General features: G+C 38.4%; 1 protein-coding gene across 7 annotated transcripts in view; it reads left to right on the forward strand.

Annotated features, from left to right (window-relative positions):
- mcf2l2 (MCF.2 cell line derived transforming sequence-like 2) overlaps positions 1-17,404 on the forward strand; it is a 176,438-nt gene extending 159,034 nt beyond the window's left edge. For 6 of the 7 annotated variants that reach the window (XM_060941525.1, XM_060941530.1, XM_060941526.1 and 3 more), the window contains 4 exons: positions 6,272-6,387; positions 10,710-10,825; positions 14,574-14,668; positions 15,442-17,404. In XM_060941525.1, coding sequence (XP_060797508.1) covers positions 6,272-6,387; positions 10,710-10,825; positions 14,574-14,668; positions 15,442-15,542 — 428 coding nt within the window. In that variant the 3' untranslated portion in view covers positions 15,543-17,404. The remainder of the gene's footprint in view (positions 1-6,271; positions 6,388-10,709; positions 10,826-14,573; positions 14,669-15,441) is intronic. The other variant, XM_060941531.1, reaches the window with a different exon arrangement.
- Positions 17,405-18,892: the final 1,488 nt, after the last annotated feature.

Below are 18,892 nucleotides of genomic sequence, written 5' to 3' on the forward strand. Positions count from 1 at the left end.
ACTAATCAACATAATTCCTTTTTTTAGGTACTAACACACCACTGTCTACAGACAATGACTGAATAAATATTCTGACTCGTCGAAAGCTGGCTTTACACCATACGATTTTCAGCCCGATGTTGCTGTCCCAGACAAAAACTGCACATTATCAAAGAATTCTTTGCTCGTTGAAACATTTGGGATTTCAAAGAAGAGCAGTTTGTTGAATTGTGGCAAAAGAGAGAAATGTCTCTATAATGTTTCATCATAGTTCTGTCAAGACAGAGCAAAAAGAGACATAGCCTGGAAATAAATTACAGCTTCTAGTTAAAGCTAGGGTAGGCAATTTATTTTAGAAACATTTTTTTTTGTATTTCTGGACATTTTCTTTGCATCCTAACAGTAATGAATAAATCAAATGTTCTTTCAGTAAAAAGAAAACAATCCGTCATTTCTGGCAGTCGCACGGCTGTGAAAAGCCTGTCCAGTTATTTCATTCAGTCTGCATGAAATGATTGGATGGCCTACCTGCTTATCTATCGACCTACCTGCGTGGACTCTGCCTGTGCACTCATTTCGTGTGATTGGAGTCTTCCACAAGGTTAGACAGACATATTGCTAAAGCTACTGCGCTAAGCGCACAAGAAAGGGGAGCCAAAATTTCTAGTTACACCTAACATTATTAACTACAACAGCTTGCACTGCTGAACAAAGCAAGAAAAGAGAGATTGAAATAGAAAAGGCTATGACAAAAAAAGAGAGCTTGGATAAAGCAAGGGGTCAAACTAAAGTTAACATCATTATGGCTTTTCAATGATGATGACAACTGAGGGAGTTTAAGGGCCTGAAAAGTGATGCTGTAGTTCCTGAATTTCTGTTGGACAGGTAATTTATTTGTTTTGTTTTGTTTTTTGAGGAATATCTTATTTTCCTCATCCTCCAGCAGTAGTCAGGCAGTGTGTGTTCATGTGTTTTGGCTGAGTGGCTTTGGAGGGAGGCCTGAATGGAGAGGGTGGGATTTTTTTAGTTGGCTATTTTCAAAATCTACCTTACTCTAGCTGGTTTCTCCAACGTTGCATATCCTACCTTTTCAGTAGCTCACTAATTAGGAAGCAAATGTGTAGAATTTATTTACTTATGACTTTTTCATGCATCCAGCCCAGAGGTGGACAAAGTACCCAACTTTATTACTTAACTCAAAGTACAGATCCCACTGGTCAAATGTTACTCCGATACAAGTGAAAGTTGTCCAGTCAAATTTTTACTTAAGTTAAAGTACTAAATTACTTGCTTTTAAAACTACTTAAGTATTAAAAGGACATTTTCTGTCAACGCATTGTTGCATTATTGCCACAACGCTTACAAAACCTAACGCCGTTACCAAAGACAGAACTGTGAATTCACAAAATGAACGCATGCTGTGCCATCATGGTGGTTTAAAGTTAAGCTAGCTAGTCAGTGAAGCTCCACCTGACCTGCTAGCAAACTCTTTTCAAACTCGAAATCATATTGGGTAGCTAATGCTACTGGAAAAGAAAGATTTCTACATTCTGTTCATTTGGCAAGATTACGCTAAAACATGTTTCTGAAAGGACTTCAGATAACATTATTCATGTTAGCATAACTCTGTTTTTACATGCGAACTAACAGTATCCAAGTTAACTAGCTATGTGTAACCGTTAGCCGTGGACAAGGCTACGGCAACTTGGCGGGCAAATCCATAGAAAGTCATTTGACTAACCAGACTGCATAGCTATTGCACCATTATCGCTAGCTCTAAAAGCACAGACAGCTTCACTACAAGCTTTCTCTTGGAATAAAACGTTTATATAGCTCAATATGCTTCCCCAGGTTGGATGGTGAGTTTTTGTAGGCCGTGATGTGGTTCGTTTTCGGCAAACAAAGCAAACATTTAAAACAAAATGAATCTTTAATCCTTTCAGAAAACTGAAACATGGGTTCTAGGTAAAGCCATGAGTGTGTGCGTTCTCCAGAAGAACCGCCTCCTTCCATTCTGCCATCAACTGATTGTCTTCAAATAAAGCTGTTGAGAAATAATTGGACTTGATTTTATACAGTCTACGGACGTGACGTGACCCTAGTGATTACTGATGGGCAGTCTCTGTGTCACCTGCGAAAAAACCATCACATTTTAGAAAAGAAAAGAAAAAACATCCACTTTCAAAGCCGCTTCATAGTAACGAGGACCTTGACAGAAATGTAGAGGAGTGAAAAGTACGATATTTGTCTTTCAAATGTAGTGAAGTTAAAGTCATAAGTTTCCAAAAAAAAGTAATACTCAAGTAAAGTACAGATACTCAAAAAGTGTGCTTAAGTACAGTACTCAAGTAAATGTGCTTCGTTACTGTCCAACTCTGATCCAACCAACCCGGACTTTGCTGATTGATGAAATAAGCAGAATGCAGAAATTTTCTTTAAACATGGGTCTGTTGTTAGAAGATCACCACTGTATAATCTGACATGGAGGAACAAGTGATAATCCTACACCGTGCTTACACGTACACTGTGGAGTACTTAAAGTAGCACTTTGTTATTTAAAAAGAAAAAATATTTCTTGCATTGTCTCTATTTTTCATACTATATTACTTCCCCAACAGAGTTTTTTAGACTGATAGTACTCTTAGTCCATGACCTAGTGAACCAGTATCAGGATGTATTTATTGATAGACACTTGAAAGTGGTTCTGTAAGTGGCTCTGGGTAAGGACGTCTGCCAAATGCCATATATGTAAATGTAACTTGAGTGCAGCAGTCTTATTTGTCACAGTATATGAGGTGATCCCAGTAAAATCTTGGACAAATTATATAACAGACTGTGTGATGAAGTGTTCTTCATGCTGGATTATACTGTACAATGAAGCTCATCAAATTATCATTCAGCTTATGTCATCAGTCAGCGCAATATGTTGTCATGCGTAAAATGGTCTTGCATGAACAGAAACATTTGTCAAATTGAGCTGGAGGTAATAAGGATATTTTTTCTGCCCATTGTCATCATTGCCACACCCATATTTGTCGCTATCTATGGTGGATAGGATAGGTGGATTTTAGATGAGTGTCATAGCAGTGGTCACACTGAGATTTTACTACATTTTCTGATACTTTCAAAACTTTTTGTTGACTGTCCTTGGTCACAATGACACTAAATCTGTCTTCAGTAAGCAGATCATATTATGCATTCTAAGACCACCAACCTAAACCAGTGCTAAGCAATTTACGTCTCTGACAGCAACCTTGGCCGTAAAGCCAGATTTAAAGGACCTTTACAAGTCTAACACCAGCTTTGGGCTATAAAAACTAAACAATAAGAACATCCAGTAACAGTGATCTAAAAAGACATAGTGCAGGTGTTTTACTTATTAGCAAACAAGCTGCATATGACGTCATTGAGATGCCATTTGTGCACGTTATGCTGATGTTGCCTCGAGGTGTGTATGTGTGTGTGCGTGTGCATGCGGTGTGCACTGTTCGGCGTGGTGATAAAATGATATTTCAAAAGAATCTCATCAGTAATAAACAACAACTCATAATAAGCTGACATTTAGAAAGGAGCATATTCTTTCTTGGACTTTGTTTCCGCCACTGTTCCCGTGTATGATGAGAAAATTCTACGCCTGCAGAGGAGTGAAAGCTCATTCAATGTCCATTATCTAGATGCTCTTTTCTTTGTCAGAAGAGATTGGTGCCATATTTGCTTTAATAAACTCCCATTGCTTCACTCAGGTCCTCTTTCTGCAACCATTAAAAGCAAGAGACACCAAATTAAGAGTGACCCCACGCCATTTGGTTATGAAGGTACTACGCAGAGAAGCCAGGACCTGGGCATGTAGAATGTCATGTTTGTAATACATGTTTGAAGTGATGGAGTGACCTCGGTTTTGGTGTGAATGTCTGACGTGCTGTGATATGAATGTGCATGAGGCCATGGGCAGAAAGGTTGCTAGTATTAATTAAATTCCTCTCTGTTTTTTTTTTTTCACCTAAGTGTGTTGTGTAATTCAATGTGCTCACTGAGTATGTTTTTTTTGTTTGTTTGTTTGTTTGTTTTTTGTTTTGTTTTTTTAAGTACAGACTATTTGCACCTTGGCGAAGAAATACATGTAATCATAAGCTAGTGAATAAGGCTAGTTATTAACACAATGTAATGGTTAGCTATCTCATTAGCAAACTTGGCAAGTGATTTACACAGTGTAATCTTTAGCTAACTTGCTGGTGAACTTGGCTAGTGAGTTTTATAATAGCAGATAGTCATTATGACAAGTTATACATTTCTACTGGTTTTATTTGCACAGTATAATACAGCGGTGCTTGAAAGTTTGTGAATTCTTTAGAATTTTCTATATTTCTGCATAAATATGACCTAAAACATATTTTCACACAAGTCCTAAAAGTGGATAAAGAGAACCCAGTTAAACAAATGAGACAAAAATATTATACTTGGTCATTCATTTATTGAGGAAAATGATCCAATATTACATATCTGTGAGTGGCAAAAGTATGTGAACCTTTGCTTTCAGTATCTGGTGTGACCCCCTTGTGCAGCAATAACTGCAACAAAACGTTTCCGGTAACTGTTGATCAGTCCTGCACACCGGCTTGGAGGAATTTTAGCCCATTCCTCTGTACAGCTTCAACTGTGGGATGTTGGTGGGTTTCCTCATATGAACTGCTCGCTTCAGGTCCTTCCACAACATTTCAATTGGATTAAGGTCAGGACTTTGACTTGGCCATTCCAAAACATTAACTTTATTCTTAGTTAACCATTCTTTGGTAGAACGACTTGTGTGCTTAGGTCATCGTCTTGCTGCATGACCCACCTTCTCTTGAGATTCAGTTCATGGACAGATGTCAACATTTTCCTTAACATTAGCCAATGTGAGAGAGGCCTTCAGTTGCTTAGAAGTTAGCCTGGGGTCCTTTGTGACCTCACCAACTATTACACGCCTTGCTCTTGGAGTGATCTTTGTTGGTCGACCACTCCTGGGGAGGGTAACAATGGTCTTGAATTTCCTCCATTTGTACACAATCTGTCTGACTGTGGATTGGTGGAGTCCAAACTCTTTAGAGATGGTTTTGTAACCTTTTCCAGCCTGATGAGCATCAACAACGCTTTTTCTGAGGTCCTCAGAAATCTCCTTTGTTCGTGCCATGATACACTTCCACAAACATGTGTTGTGAAGATCAGACTTTGATAGATCCCTGTTCTTTAAATAAAACAGGGTGCCCACTCACACCTGATTGTCATCCCATTGATTGAAAACACCTGACTCTAATTTCACCTTCAAATTAACTGCTAATCCTAGAGGTTCACATACTTTTGCCACTCACAGATATGTAATATTGGATCATTTTCCTCAATAAATAAATGACCAAGTATAATATTTTTGTCTCATTTGTTTCACTGGGTTCTCTTTATCTACTTTTAGGACTTGTGTGAAAATCTGATGATGTTTTAGGTCCTATTTATGCAGAAATATAGAAAATTCTAAAGGGTTCACAAACTTTCAAGCACCACTGTAGATATATTGATTATAGCTTGCTAGAGACCTGGGTTCCAGACCTGAGCTAGAGAATCTGACTAATCGTTTTTATGACATATTTACCTAAATGTTAGCTAACTTTTTAATTATTTGCTTTCAATTACATGATGTAATACTCAACCCATTATTAGCTAACTTATCAGCTACTAACTTCTACTTTGATGTTCAATGTCTGCAATGTTTGATTCGTGTTTGTTTAAATGTAGGTAGCTGACTAGCTTAGCTAAACGTGTTGCTAAATAAGGAAATGGCAAGAATGTTCGGCAAGCCCACTTTTATTTTCCGAGCGTGCAAATAGCTGCAGGTTTTTTTTTTGGTTTGGTTTATTGTTGTTGTGGTTTGTTTGTTTGTTTGTTTGTTTGTTTGTTTGAAATTGGTGATGGGGTTTATTGCAGATCACTAGTGATATTTTATTTGCATGCTTATGTGTGGTGCTGTGCCGTCCCACATTGTCGGATGCGGATGTTGATTAAAAGGGTACTTTTCTCTCAGATGCTTTGCGAGGTGCTCTTCCTGCTGACAGCAAAAATAAAGGTACAACAAGTACCAAGCCCACTGTGCCTAGGTCCACCTCTCAGCCAGGTAATCATCAGAGAGAGAAAGTGAAAAACTGATGTCTGATTCTCAAGGCTCCTTTTTAATGTAGTAGAACCTTTTGAGCCCTCCTTTTTCTGAAAGTGTAGTGGGGTTTTTTTCCCCTCAATGATTCATGTGATCTTTTTATCCCTCAAGGATGGACCCAGCGCCGTTTACCCTCAATGGACACCGAAGACTTTGAGACCATCCCATCCAGTGCTGAAGAGCTCTCAAATTCCTCAGATGGAGAGGAAGACAGCGGTAACAAAAATGTACGCAGTCTTCCCATATTACTGTGTCTTTGATGCATTGAGTTAATAGTAACCCTGATAATCAGCAAATATGCATCAGCTGTATTAAAAGTGTTATCTGTATTTCCACCCTTACACATTCGCCTGAAATCTTCTCAATCTCTTTAGAGGGGAAAAAAAAAACTTTTAATGACACATTGCTATTTCAGATGCCGGTTATCGAAGTTGACGAGACTTGACATTTAACAAACTAAAAGTGATAAAGCTTATCCTGCTGCGGGCTCTCCTCCAGTTTTAAATACCCCAGGGCATCTTTTAATCCGCCTAAAGGATAAGAGCAAAAGATCTGATTAAGAAGAAAGGCTCGATCAGAGTGCCATAGCTGAGAATCAGAAGACACCATCTGATACATCCCACTGAGTAAAGGTTTCCCTTTTAACTTTCAGCTTTACCACTAGAAAGCACTGTTGAACGCTTAAAATGAGATAAAATAACTTTTAAAACCTCTCCAGGTCATCTTTTTTATTTTCTCTCAGATGATTCTCCATGACTATCTCACTGTGTTTAATCTGCATCACTGGTGTCTGCTGATTGTCTTTGAATCAAAATGAAATAAGGAATAAAACGCAATGGGACAAGTTGTTATAGGAAAATAAATCACGGCCCGACCTCGCAATAATCTGCTCAGAAGTAAATTATTTTCTTCTAAGAGCACATCCCAAAGTGTTTTATTCCTCTTATACCACAGCGATTTGCTGACAGTTACAGTTTTTAGTTTATCAATGAATCACATGATAGGCGGCACAGTGGTGTAGTGGTTAGCGCTGTCGCCTCACAGCAAAAAGGTCCGGGTTCGAGCCCCGTGGCCGGCGAGGGCCTTTCTGTGTGGAGTTTGCATGTTCTCCCCGTGTCCGCGTGGGTTTCCTCCGAGTGCTCCGGTTTCCCCCACAGTCCAAAGACATGCAGGTTAGGTTAACTGGTGACTCTAAATTGACCGTAGGTGTGAATGTGAGTGTGAATGGTTGTCTGTGTCTATGTGTCAGCCCTGTGATGACCTGGCGACTTGTCCAGGGTGTACCCCGCTGGGATAGGCTCCAGCTTGCCTGCGACCCTGTAGAAGGATAAAGCGGCTAGAGATAATGAGATGAGATGAGATGAATCACATGCTTTGCTTTTTTAAGTATTTATAGTTGCATTTAATGTTGTGGAACGTTGATGAGCAAGTTGCTTCCTGTTCTCACTTGCTTTATACAGTAGCTGTTGTGTCATTGACTCGCCCACTTTTCTTTTTTTCCCCTCGCTCTCTGTTTTGAAGTTAATAAGACAAAAAGCTCAGCTTGTGAGAAACAGTCAAGTCCATTGTCCTGAAGACTTTCTCATGATGGAAAATATATTGACCATAACAAAGTGCTGACACTGGAGACTCCTTATGCTACGTTCACACCAAACACGGCGAGAGCATCAAAACAACCAGAAGTCATTCGTTTTCTACATGAGCCAGCGCCTCTCACCAGCGAACAGTGGCATAATAGTTGGCAGCACGTCTTTTCGGGGTCAAATAAAGTTGAAGTCCAGTTATGGTAATGAGCTACGGTATGATGCGGTTCGGCAACAACCAGTTGCAGTTTAGAAGTGCGCCGCTCGAAAGAATACGACAGGATACAGTTGTGTAAATTTTGGTTCCTTTCAAACCGTGCAATGGAGGAAAAATTAATAATTGCAGTGCACATTATTTATGATGTGTCCCTGTTTGCATACAGGGACATGAATAAATAAATAGATAAACAAATAAACTGCATGTTGAAATTTGACTTAGCATCAACTTAGTGTCAGCACAAACACCCGCACAATGGCTTTTAATTAGTTTGTCATGAGTTAATTTTCTTACCGAACATTTCATCATAATTATTCATTATTTTCCTTCATTGATCGATTTCTTACCTTGACGTTTAAAAGATTCCATGAGGTTAACTTATAACCTACTCGTGGTCAGTTGGCACAAAGATAGTGATTGACGTATGTTTGCTTTGCGGCCATTTTAAATAAAGTTTGCAAGAGGAAGCATTCTGAATGAACTTGGAGCCACTTATTTCATCTATGTCTCAGAGCAACTATGCACTTACCAGCGTCCTTGGCAGCTTAGCCAGAGCAAGTTTTAATGCTCTCGCCAGTTTTTGTATGAACATACCATTACAGAAAGCTTCTTCTGACCAACAAGGATGTTTTTGTTTGTTAAATAGCAACGTTTTTTAAAAATCTGTTTATTATTAGATACTAGCCATAGATTATGAAGGACTATGTGGGACGACTGCCAAAGAAGTCCCTGTGAGTGAGTCGGTACTATAGAAATGATAATGTGCTTCCTACCACATATAACCTCACAAACCAAAAACAAACATATATATGAGAGAGAGAGAGAGGCGCAGGCTGAGGGGAATTTAAGAAGAGTTGTGCCTTGAAACATAAAACTTTCATTGATCAGAAATACAGCAATGTAAAAAGAAAAACATGCCATTGGCACCAAGCATGGAGAACACCGTTTATTTTAAATACTTTTTTTTAAATTAAATAATGTATACCATATGCAATATTTATTTTCTTTTTCTGTTCGTCAGCTCAGATCTCCAGAACATTTACTCTAGCCTATTTCTGCAGCACTTTTTCTGCAGAAATTTATCCTTTGGCTCCGTTTGCACCTTTTGAGTTGGTTTAGCAGCTTATCTTCAAAAACATACAAATAAAAAACCCACAAACCAGTGTTATACAGCGTATTTGGTTGTCTTCCTGCAGTTGGGTCAGGGTTGAATCGCTTTCCTACTGCGATTGATCCACTGACCTCTCTCAGGCAGACCGCAACTGAATGTGATCAAGTGTCAATCAAATAGAGTAAACGCTGCAAATTTTAAAATGCCATTTATATTCCTGAAATTATGTTCCACTTGTTTTGCCCTTAGAACAACAAAGTAATGATTACACAAAATTAATTTTAAATAATTATCTTAAAATTAGTGCTGTCAAAAATGTTGCGTTATTAACGCATTAACTTGACTCAATTTTAACGGCGATAATTTTTTTATCGCGAGATTAACGCTCTGTGACATGATGTAGGTTTTTCATAAGCTTTTGAAACTGCCAGGAACTTGGAACAGAGACTTCGCTTAGAAAACCGATAGCAGCTAGACTGTAATGCCACGCCCCGCACAGCCAGAGTTCCCCCCCAAAGAACCAGCGCGGGCAGGGTGCGCTAGTAGAGATGGGATTTATGGCTCTTTGATGGGATCCGCATCTTTGTGATCCGTTCTTTGAAAAGAGCTGTTCAAAAGACTGGCTCATTTGGCTCTTTTTAAATATTTATTCAGTTTTAAGAAGACAGCGTCTAAAGAAGCCAGATCCCTCTGAACTGTAAACTCAATGCTATCCCAGAAATCCTTCCTGTAATATGCAAATTTGGCCGCCTCTGATTGGACAGCGCGACGCATCAACAGGCAGAAAGTGTAAAAGTACAAAATGTGTTAAGTGAGCTGAAACAGTAAAGATCAGATTCAATGCAATATTTATCAACGAACAACTTAAACTTAATATAATAGTGTACTTTATATTATAATCAAGCATGTCAAGCCTACCGTCACTGTGTAACCTGTCTCTCTGATTAAAGTTGTAGACTAACTCAAACAGTAGATCATTTCACTCATGGTTCTCTTGCTAGCCCCGCGCCGGTGCTCGGCTTAGGTTTCACTTTGCAGTGGCTGTGTCAAGACGTGTTATGCTTTGCAATAAAAAAAAAAACACTGGTACAAAGCAAGCCCATTCACTTTTTTATGCTGATAAGAGAATTACAATGTTTTTTTATGTGACAAAAATGTGCGATTAAATTGCGATTAATCGCGAGTTAACTATGACTGTCGCGACATTAATCGCGATTAAATATTTTAATCGCTTGACAGCACTACTTAAAATCATTTGAATAATTAAAAAAAACTTGAAAATATTTTGTTTGTAAATGGTTTAAACTTATTTTAAATAATTAATTATTTTAAAAATGGAATTTATATAACGGAGATTATGTTCAACTATTTTAGCCCTTAGATAAAAAAAATAAAAAATAACCAAGAAAAATAATAGGACTGATGTACATTTTAAGCGAAAATGTCATGAAGTCCATCATGAAGGTCCCCAAGCATATGAATGTGTTTTGAGTATTTCCTTCCATAAATATATATATTGCTGGGAAAACAAAAGACATGGCCTTGGTCAATGAGACATTGATTCTTAGTCGTGAACAAAACATGAGGGTTAATGTGTTCCTGCTCTCTCTCAATTTTTTTTTCTTTCCACACTTCCAGGGGGAGCACAGTCACTTTCAGGTGCAGCTGACGTACGAGTCACGAGCGCCACAGGAGATGTCGCTGGAGCCTGGAGATTTAGTACAGTTCCTAGAAGAGGTTGAGAATGGCCACTGGTGAGTAATGGATAGAGCCTCTTGCTTTTCTGTTGCTTGTCTCCCCACTGAGCTAGCCTCAAACATATTTACACACACACACACACACACACACACACACACACACACACACACACACACTGCATTCCAGATCGAGCTCCAATAAACCTTTCATACAACCCATTTTAATATTTGAGATTTATCACTGATCCATCTCTCATTAACCTTTATTCATTATGCAGAGCTAATGTTGTAAGAAAGAGAAGCTATTATAGCTGCAGCATTGCTGCATTTCTATTAAAGTGTAGTCCTGAATTAAAACTTAATTCAGTGCGAGCTCAACAAAAGGTACAGCCACCAGACAGAGTGCTTTTTTTCGATGAATGTTCACATTACAACAGCAGTGAAAATGCAGTACTAAAATGAGCTATAGATTCAATTGTGTAAATCTAAATAAAGAGCAGTTATCCTGAATATCACATGCAAAACCATTGCAACCAACGAATAAGGGTCTTTTTAAGTCTCATGTGTGTTCACTACATTTTAGGGTGACTAATGCCCTATGAAATTAAAGTGACGCTAAGAAAATGCACCACATATGCTCATATTTCATCAGCTCATGCATAATTCATCTTTCAAACTATCTTCAATCATTTCAGTATCTTCTTCTTCAGCACTCATGTATCTCGCCCCCTCTCCACCCCAAAGAGTTAGAAGGAATTTGCTCTTCTTTCCTCAAGCTTAGTCAACACACAGCACTTTGAAAGTTTAGGAGAAGTTTATGCGCCTGTGTTTTCACACATTGAGTTGCAGCGTTCTTTAGATTTGGCACATTTCTCTTAGATATGCACACATCTGCCCATGGCAAGAGTATGACTGAGTGTGATTTTTATATATATATATATATATATATATATATATATATATACACACACACACACGCACCTCATTTCTGCTCTCCAGCTGACAGCTCATTTTTCCTCGCCAAACTTAGGATGGATTTTAACGCTTCCGTTGCTGATGACGTTAACTCTTATCATTATAGACAATGCCTTTTAGCAATCTTCACTTAACCAGCCAGAGGGTTTAGAAAGAAAAGAGAAATCAGCCAATATCAGTCAATATCAATTCACTTAGTGTTTGTAGTCAACATTCTAGACCCCTGTTGAAACACTTGTGTTTGACCGTTTACACCGACGGTAAAGAATTGAGCTTTGAATGAATATTTATTCAGGTTGGGAAAGTGCCACATGATGTTCTATAACCTATAGCATATCTTCATTAATAATGACAGTAATAACGAGGGCAATAATCTGCTTTAATTGAGTTATATAACTGACATATACAGTGGTGCTTGAAAGTTTGTGAACCCTTTAGAATGTTCTATATTTCTGTATAAATATGACCTAAAACATCAGATTTTCACTCAAGTCCTAAGAGTAGATAAAGAGAGCCCGGTTAAACAAATGAGACAAAAATATTATATTTGGTCATTTATTTATTGAGGAAAATGATCCAATATTACATATCTGTGAGTGGCAAAAGTATGTGAACCTTTGCTTTCAGTATCTGGTGTGACCCCCTTGTGCAGCAATAACTGCAACTAAACATTTCCGGTAACTGTTGATCAGTCCTGCACACCGGCTTGGAGGAATTTTAGCCCATTCCTCCGTACAGAACAGCTTCAACTCTGGGATGTTGGTGGGTTTCCTCACATGAACTGCTCGCTTCAGGTCCTTCCACAACATTTTGATTGGATTAAGGTCAGGACTTTGACTTGGCCATTCCAAAACATTAACTTTATTCTTATTTAACCATTCTTTGGTAGAACGACTTGTGTGCTTAGGGTTGTTGTCTTGCTGCATGACCCACCTTCTCTTGAGATTCAGTTCATGGACAGATGTCAACATTTTCCTTAACATTAGCTAATATGAGAAAGGCCTTCAGTTGCTTAGAAGTTACCCTGGGGTCCTTTGTGACCTCGCCGACTATTACACGCCTTGCTCTTGGAGTGATCTTTGTTGGTCGACCACTCCTGGGGAGGATAACAATGGTCTTGAATTTCCTCCATTTGTACACAATCTGTCTGACTGTGGATTGGTGGAGTCCAAACTCTTTAGAGATGGTTTTGTAACCTTTTCCAGCCTGATGAACATCAACAACGCTTTTTCTGAGGTCCTCAGAAATCTCCTTTGTGTGAAAATCTGATGTTGTTTTAGGTCATATTTACGGTATGCAGAAATATAGAAAATTATAAAGGGTTCACAAACTTTCAAGCACCACTGTACATAATTCAAATAAAAGTTTAATTATTTTTGCCAGTAGTGCTCGTAGTAGGTGTACAAAAACCTGCTTGTCAGTGAAGAAAAAATAAAACCTTTTACTATGTCCAAATAATGAAGGATTTCAAAATAAGAAATTGTCCTGAAATTATGACAGTATCCTCAGAAATAATAAGTTAATATTCTCAAAATTACAACTTTGTATCATAAAATAATGAGTTTCTTGAAACTTTGACTTGCTGTAATATTCACTTCTGATGCCATTGTAATTTAAAGACTGAGAAGGTCCCACGCTCCTGTCCATAGTCTTTTATTCTGAGTTTTTCTTACACATTTCACCACATTTAATTGGGTATTATGTGGTTCAGCTTTTTAATGGACCATCATCAACATCATGAATGTAAGCTTTCCACAAAATGCTAAACCACCTTTGATTAATGAGTTGCTAATTCCATATTTAAACATGAAAATGGCTACAGTAATGTACAAAATGGCAATGAACTACAGAGTAACCAAATCTATCTGACTGTAGTTTGATGACGACCAAGATATAATTTGGGGCTTTAAATCTATATTATATGCAAATTGAAAACCAAAATGAGTCATAAACATCTGTGGCAAACTGCATGAAAACCCTCAGTTCATTGGAGTGCCTGTCATCAAAAATGTGCTAAAACATGTATTTAATGACGTGAACATTGATGATGGCCCCTTACTAGATAATGGGCAGATCCTCTAAATGTCCAATTAGATTGGAAGATGTGTTGAAAAAATATAGGGATGGATGGATGGATGAATGAAGGAAGGGTGGGTGGATGGATGGATGGGTGGATGGAAAGGTTAGTGAAGGAAGGGTGGATGGGAGGATGGGTGTATGGATTAATTGGTGGTTGGATGGTGTATGGAAGGATGATTGGGTGGATATTTATTTGGATGGATGGATGGATGGATGGATGGATGGATGGATGGATGGATGGATGGATGGATGGATGTGTGAATAATTGGTTGGATGGGTGGATAGATAGATGGATGGGTAGGTGTATAGATGAAATGATGGATGCATGGATGGGTGAGCAGATGTACGTATGTATATATGGATGGATGGGTACACAAATATGATGGGTGGATAGATGGATGAGTAGGAGTGTGGATAGGTGAGTGAGTAGATAGATGGATGGAGGGGTGGGGGTGTGGTTGGATGGACAGACAGACAGATAGATAGATAGATAGATAGATAGATAGATAGATAGATAGATAGATAGATGGGTGAGTGTGGATGGATGGTTGGGTGGTTGAGTGTATGGATGGGTAGTTGGATAGGTGTGTGGGTTTATGAATGGGCAGATGGTTAGGTGGATTGGTATATCTGCAGGGCTCACCTTTGCCTTAGAAAGTTAAGCCCCACCTCTTACTCTAACTTTATTGGTTTCCTTTTGAAATGAACCCCAGTCCTGCACTTGAATTGACCGTTCTCTCTCATGTTCTAGGCTAGTCAAGAACCTAATTACTCTGGAGACAGGGCTGGTTCCACCCAGTATCCTGCAATCTACAGCAGGAGGAGTGGACATTTACAGTAACACTGGTATTTAATCTGACCCACCAGGGGAAAAGGAAGAGAGGGGTGGAAGTTACATTTGGATTACTGTTTCTGTTGAAGCTTATTTCACACCAGTGCTCACTATGAAGCATCCTCACAACAGCATAATGTATAGCTATAATTTTAGAATTCAGGGCCAGTGTTTTTTTGTCCTTGGATGTTACTTCCATCCCTCTTTTGCTCAGACACAGTGAACAAAGTGAGCACCCGCAAGGCATCAGATCAAAGTGGCTGGGGATGTTGAAATGGGTTGTTGAATGTAGAGTATGGCACTGGAGCTGCTTTGCATTGCCGGATTTGCATATTTTTTGGGGAGAAGGGAAGGAAACCAAGTAGAGCATGATGCCAACCCTTGAGGCATGCGCTCCTTTCCATGATGCCTGGCCTTGCTGTGTTCACATTCTTGCTCTCCTCGTTTGCTTGAAGCCCCGCCCTTGTCATAACAAGCTGCTTAACGGATACTGGATTATGTCATAAAAGGTTCTCGCTGGTCTTTCAGTTTGGAATGGATTTTTTTTTTTGGATATTGGGCTTTTTATCCCTTTCTTTCACATCCCAGCAATCCCTCCCTAATTATATAAGTTTCTCATAGCATTCAGTAATATCATATGATGTTGTTTGGCTAATATTTTTATTTGCTTTAGAGCACCTCCCAGGCCTTGTCTTGTCCCCTTGTAACCCTCTTTCATACTTCCTATTCATTTGCATTGACAATCTCACACACTATTAAACCGCTTATTTCCATCCTCTGCTTTCAGACATCTTCAGTGACCTGTGTACGGCGGCCCTCACAGACACAGAGGAAACAGAGGAGAGCGCAAGGCTGCTACCAGTCCAGGAGAACAGATTTGCATGTTGAACATGTTCATCATTGTTTTGTTTTGTTTTTTGTCCCATTCTGCCTCGTTATAGTGCCATGCATCGATGAACCACGCAGGATACCTCCCTGCTAAACCTTTACATTACTGTAAAGTGAAGACAATCTGTTGCTGCTATTCCCACTTGTGCCATGTTGACAAGAGAGTGCACAAAGCTCTGGAGCTTGGATTATTTTGGCCTTTAGTCTCTGAACTTTGCTGATGCAACGCAACGGATGAGACCAGCCAGCTGTTACGGCCAGCTATGATTTAGCTGTGCCTTAGCAGCTAATCAATGCTTTGACATTTTCTAAGAGGAAAACTGGAATCCAGTTTGTTTCAAAGCAGTGTTTCAGCGTTGGGTCACATGTCGCTTGTTTTTAGAAACAGGCCTGATCATGTCATGACGCTGAGTGAAAGCAAGTTAGCAAGAAAAAGACTCTAAATTGTCCTGTCCTGCTGAAATTACCACTCCGATTTTTCTTATAGCCTGAATCATGCTTGTTTATCAAAGACAGCCAAGTGGAACGGAAGTCATCTCAGCAAAATGACCTTTTTCCCGATTCTGTTGGTCAAAACTGCAGCAATTTAGGGTAAAAATAACAATCTGGTATGTGTATTCTACAAGATTTCTGTACTCTTTTGTATTTGCCATGTTTTATTTGTCCTGTTCTGTTTGCTCTTTGAACATTAATTTCCGCTTCCACAAATGCCTCTCTTGAGGATGTTTGGCCTCTAAGCAATTTTATCAGCCATCTGATATTTTATTGTAGCACAAATGTTCCAACTGTACTGTAAGAACAAATAGTATTGCTATATATGAACTTTATACCTTTTTTTATTCAGACAAATTCAGTTTCTTGACAAGAAATCAAATCAAAGACAAATCACTCTCTGCAGTGTATCAAATGTGGCCTTCGTATTTTGCTTAAAACAGCAGAACATTTTGAAGAATGCAATGACAGCATGTTACTGAAAGTGTATTGGTCTCACAGTAAGAAATATTTCACATTATAAGAAAGCTTGTCCCATCATGACATCCCTGTTGAATGTAAAAAAAATATCAAATGAACCATATCTTATTGATTTTTAAAGTGGACGTTTTCTGAGACTGAACACATCTGTATACACTCACCGGCCACTTTAATAGGAACTTGTTCTTGATTCTAAGATTCCTGTTCTTGGCTGCAGGAGTGGAACCCAATATGGTCTTCTGCTGTTGCATGCTGAGATGCTTTTCTGCTCACCACAGTTGTAAGGAGTGATTTATATGAGTTGCTATATCCTTCCTGGCAGCTCAAGCCAATCTGGCCATTTTCCTCTGACCTCTCTTATCAACAAGACGTTTCTACCCATAGAATTGTCGCTCACTCAGTGGATTTTTTTTTTTTTCGCACCATTCTGTGTCAACTCTAGAGACTGCTGTGTGTGTGAAAACCCCAGGAGATCAGGAGTTTCTGAAATATTCAAACCAGTCCATCTGGCTCAATCCAACACCCATACCACAGTGAAAGTCACACTTTTTGAGATCACAATTTTTCCCATTCTGATGTTTGCTCTTGTTTTGTATCTGCATGATTTTATGCATTGTGCTGCTGTCAAGGGATCGGCTGATTAGAGAACTGCATAAAATAGCAGGTGGATGGGTGTTCGTAATAAAGTGGCCAGTGAGTGTATATCCTGATTTGATTGAATCGTTTGTTGATGATTTTAAGCACAAAAATGAATTGTGGAATGCAGAGTTTATTGCTGATGATTATAATACACTGTTATTTATTAAGAGAAACTGATGTTTTTAACTGGTTCATATGGTCAGTGTATTACCATCTACATTTTCAAATGTGATTAAATACATACAAAGTAACACCTGCAGTTATGACATTTCTTTTATTGAGCACGGACGACATCTTTGTCATTTTTCTCTTGAAGCCCTAAAAGTGAAGGGACTCTTGTGGTTCACTTTCAAAGCAGTCAGTTTCTCACCATTGCACTTTTTTGCTTTGAAGTGTCAAAAAAAGACCTGACCTGCTTAACCATTATGTTCTGCTCGGTCTAAAATGACATAACTTTTTTGTTAAAAAAAAAAAATGCAAGCACAATAGTAAAGCACTTAGGCTTGTGGACAAGAAAGGCCATGTGAAAAACTGAAAGAAAGGAAAAGACTACCTATATGACCAAGATGATTTTGACCTCAGAAAAAGTGAATTAGTCCTAAAATGACTGGTGCTTACAAGTCTACACGAAAAACTTCAGATTTGGATGTTATGTGGCTGTCCCATTTCCTACATTATCTATATATCTTATCGTTAGTTATACCTTAAAGCTATAACACATACAGTCAGATCAAAAATTATTGCCACTCTTGGCCAAGATGCATAAAAAGGTCAAAATTGTATCCTTTGGAAGATTAATTATTCTTGGAAGTACGTTTGTCGAATCTATGCCAAGGTGCACTGAAGCTGTTCTGGTGCCTCGTGGGTGCCCAACACTTTACCAACCACTGTGTTGGTTTTTCCTTTAATTTGTCTCTGATGTGTTTATGTTGAGTAGAAATTTGTTAAAGAAATGTTCTGGAAAGCAAAATAAAGCTACTTTTCAAAGTTTCACCCACGTCACAAGGTATTAAAGCTGTTAACTTAATAACAGGCAAATTGTTCTTCACACTGAAAAGCGTCACCTTAATTTCTTCTCCTTTTCTGGTCACATGTTCAGTGGAAAGCAAAGACATGATAAAAAGTAGTGGTGTATCAACTACCATACACTGCAAAAAATGGCCTTTCAAAAATAAGAAATAAAAGATTAAAACAAAGCATATTTGCTTGAATCAGGTGAAAAAAATCTGCCAATGGAACTAGTCAAATTTGACTTGGTAAGATTTCTTAAAGTAAGATGAAAAATCTAACCTGTTTTTAGATGAAATAATTCCAAAATAAGATTGGGGAACTTGTTATGCGAGATCTGATTAACTCAAAATAATCAAAATAGTTCTTATAACAAGATCGTACTTCTTACATTTAGCCATTCAAGTCATTTTTATTTATTTCATTTTAAGGGTATTTCACTTAAATTCATGACAAAGTCTTAGCAGTAAAAACTGAATTTAAGATAAATATACTAATATTAGGATTGTTAAATTCTAGAACTAAGCATTGCTAGCTTAAAAGATTCTCCTTTTGTGACCTGTAATTAGTAAAATACTCTAGATATGAGACCAGAGACTATCTTGAATCAAGTTGACGACACGTGTAGCATTGCAACAAGTTTATTTTTTTTTCCCATTTCAACATTCAAACATTAAAACATCTCTTAAGATTCCACTTCCCCAGGACCTCAGGCACCAAAAAAAATAAAA

Source organism: Neoarius graeffei, chromosome 15 (genome assembly GCF_027579695.1).
Source record: "Neoarius graeffei isolate fNeoGra1 chromosome 15, fNeoGra1.pri, whole genome shotgun sequence".
In the NCBI taxonomy this organism is placed as follows: Eukaryota; Metazoa; Chordata; class Actinopteri; order Siluriformes; family Ariidae; genus Neoarius; species Neoarius graeffei.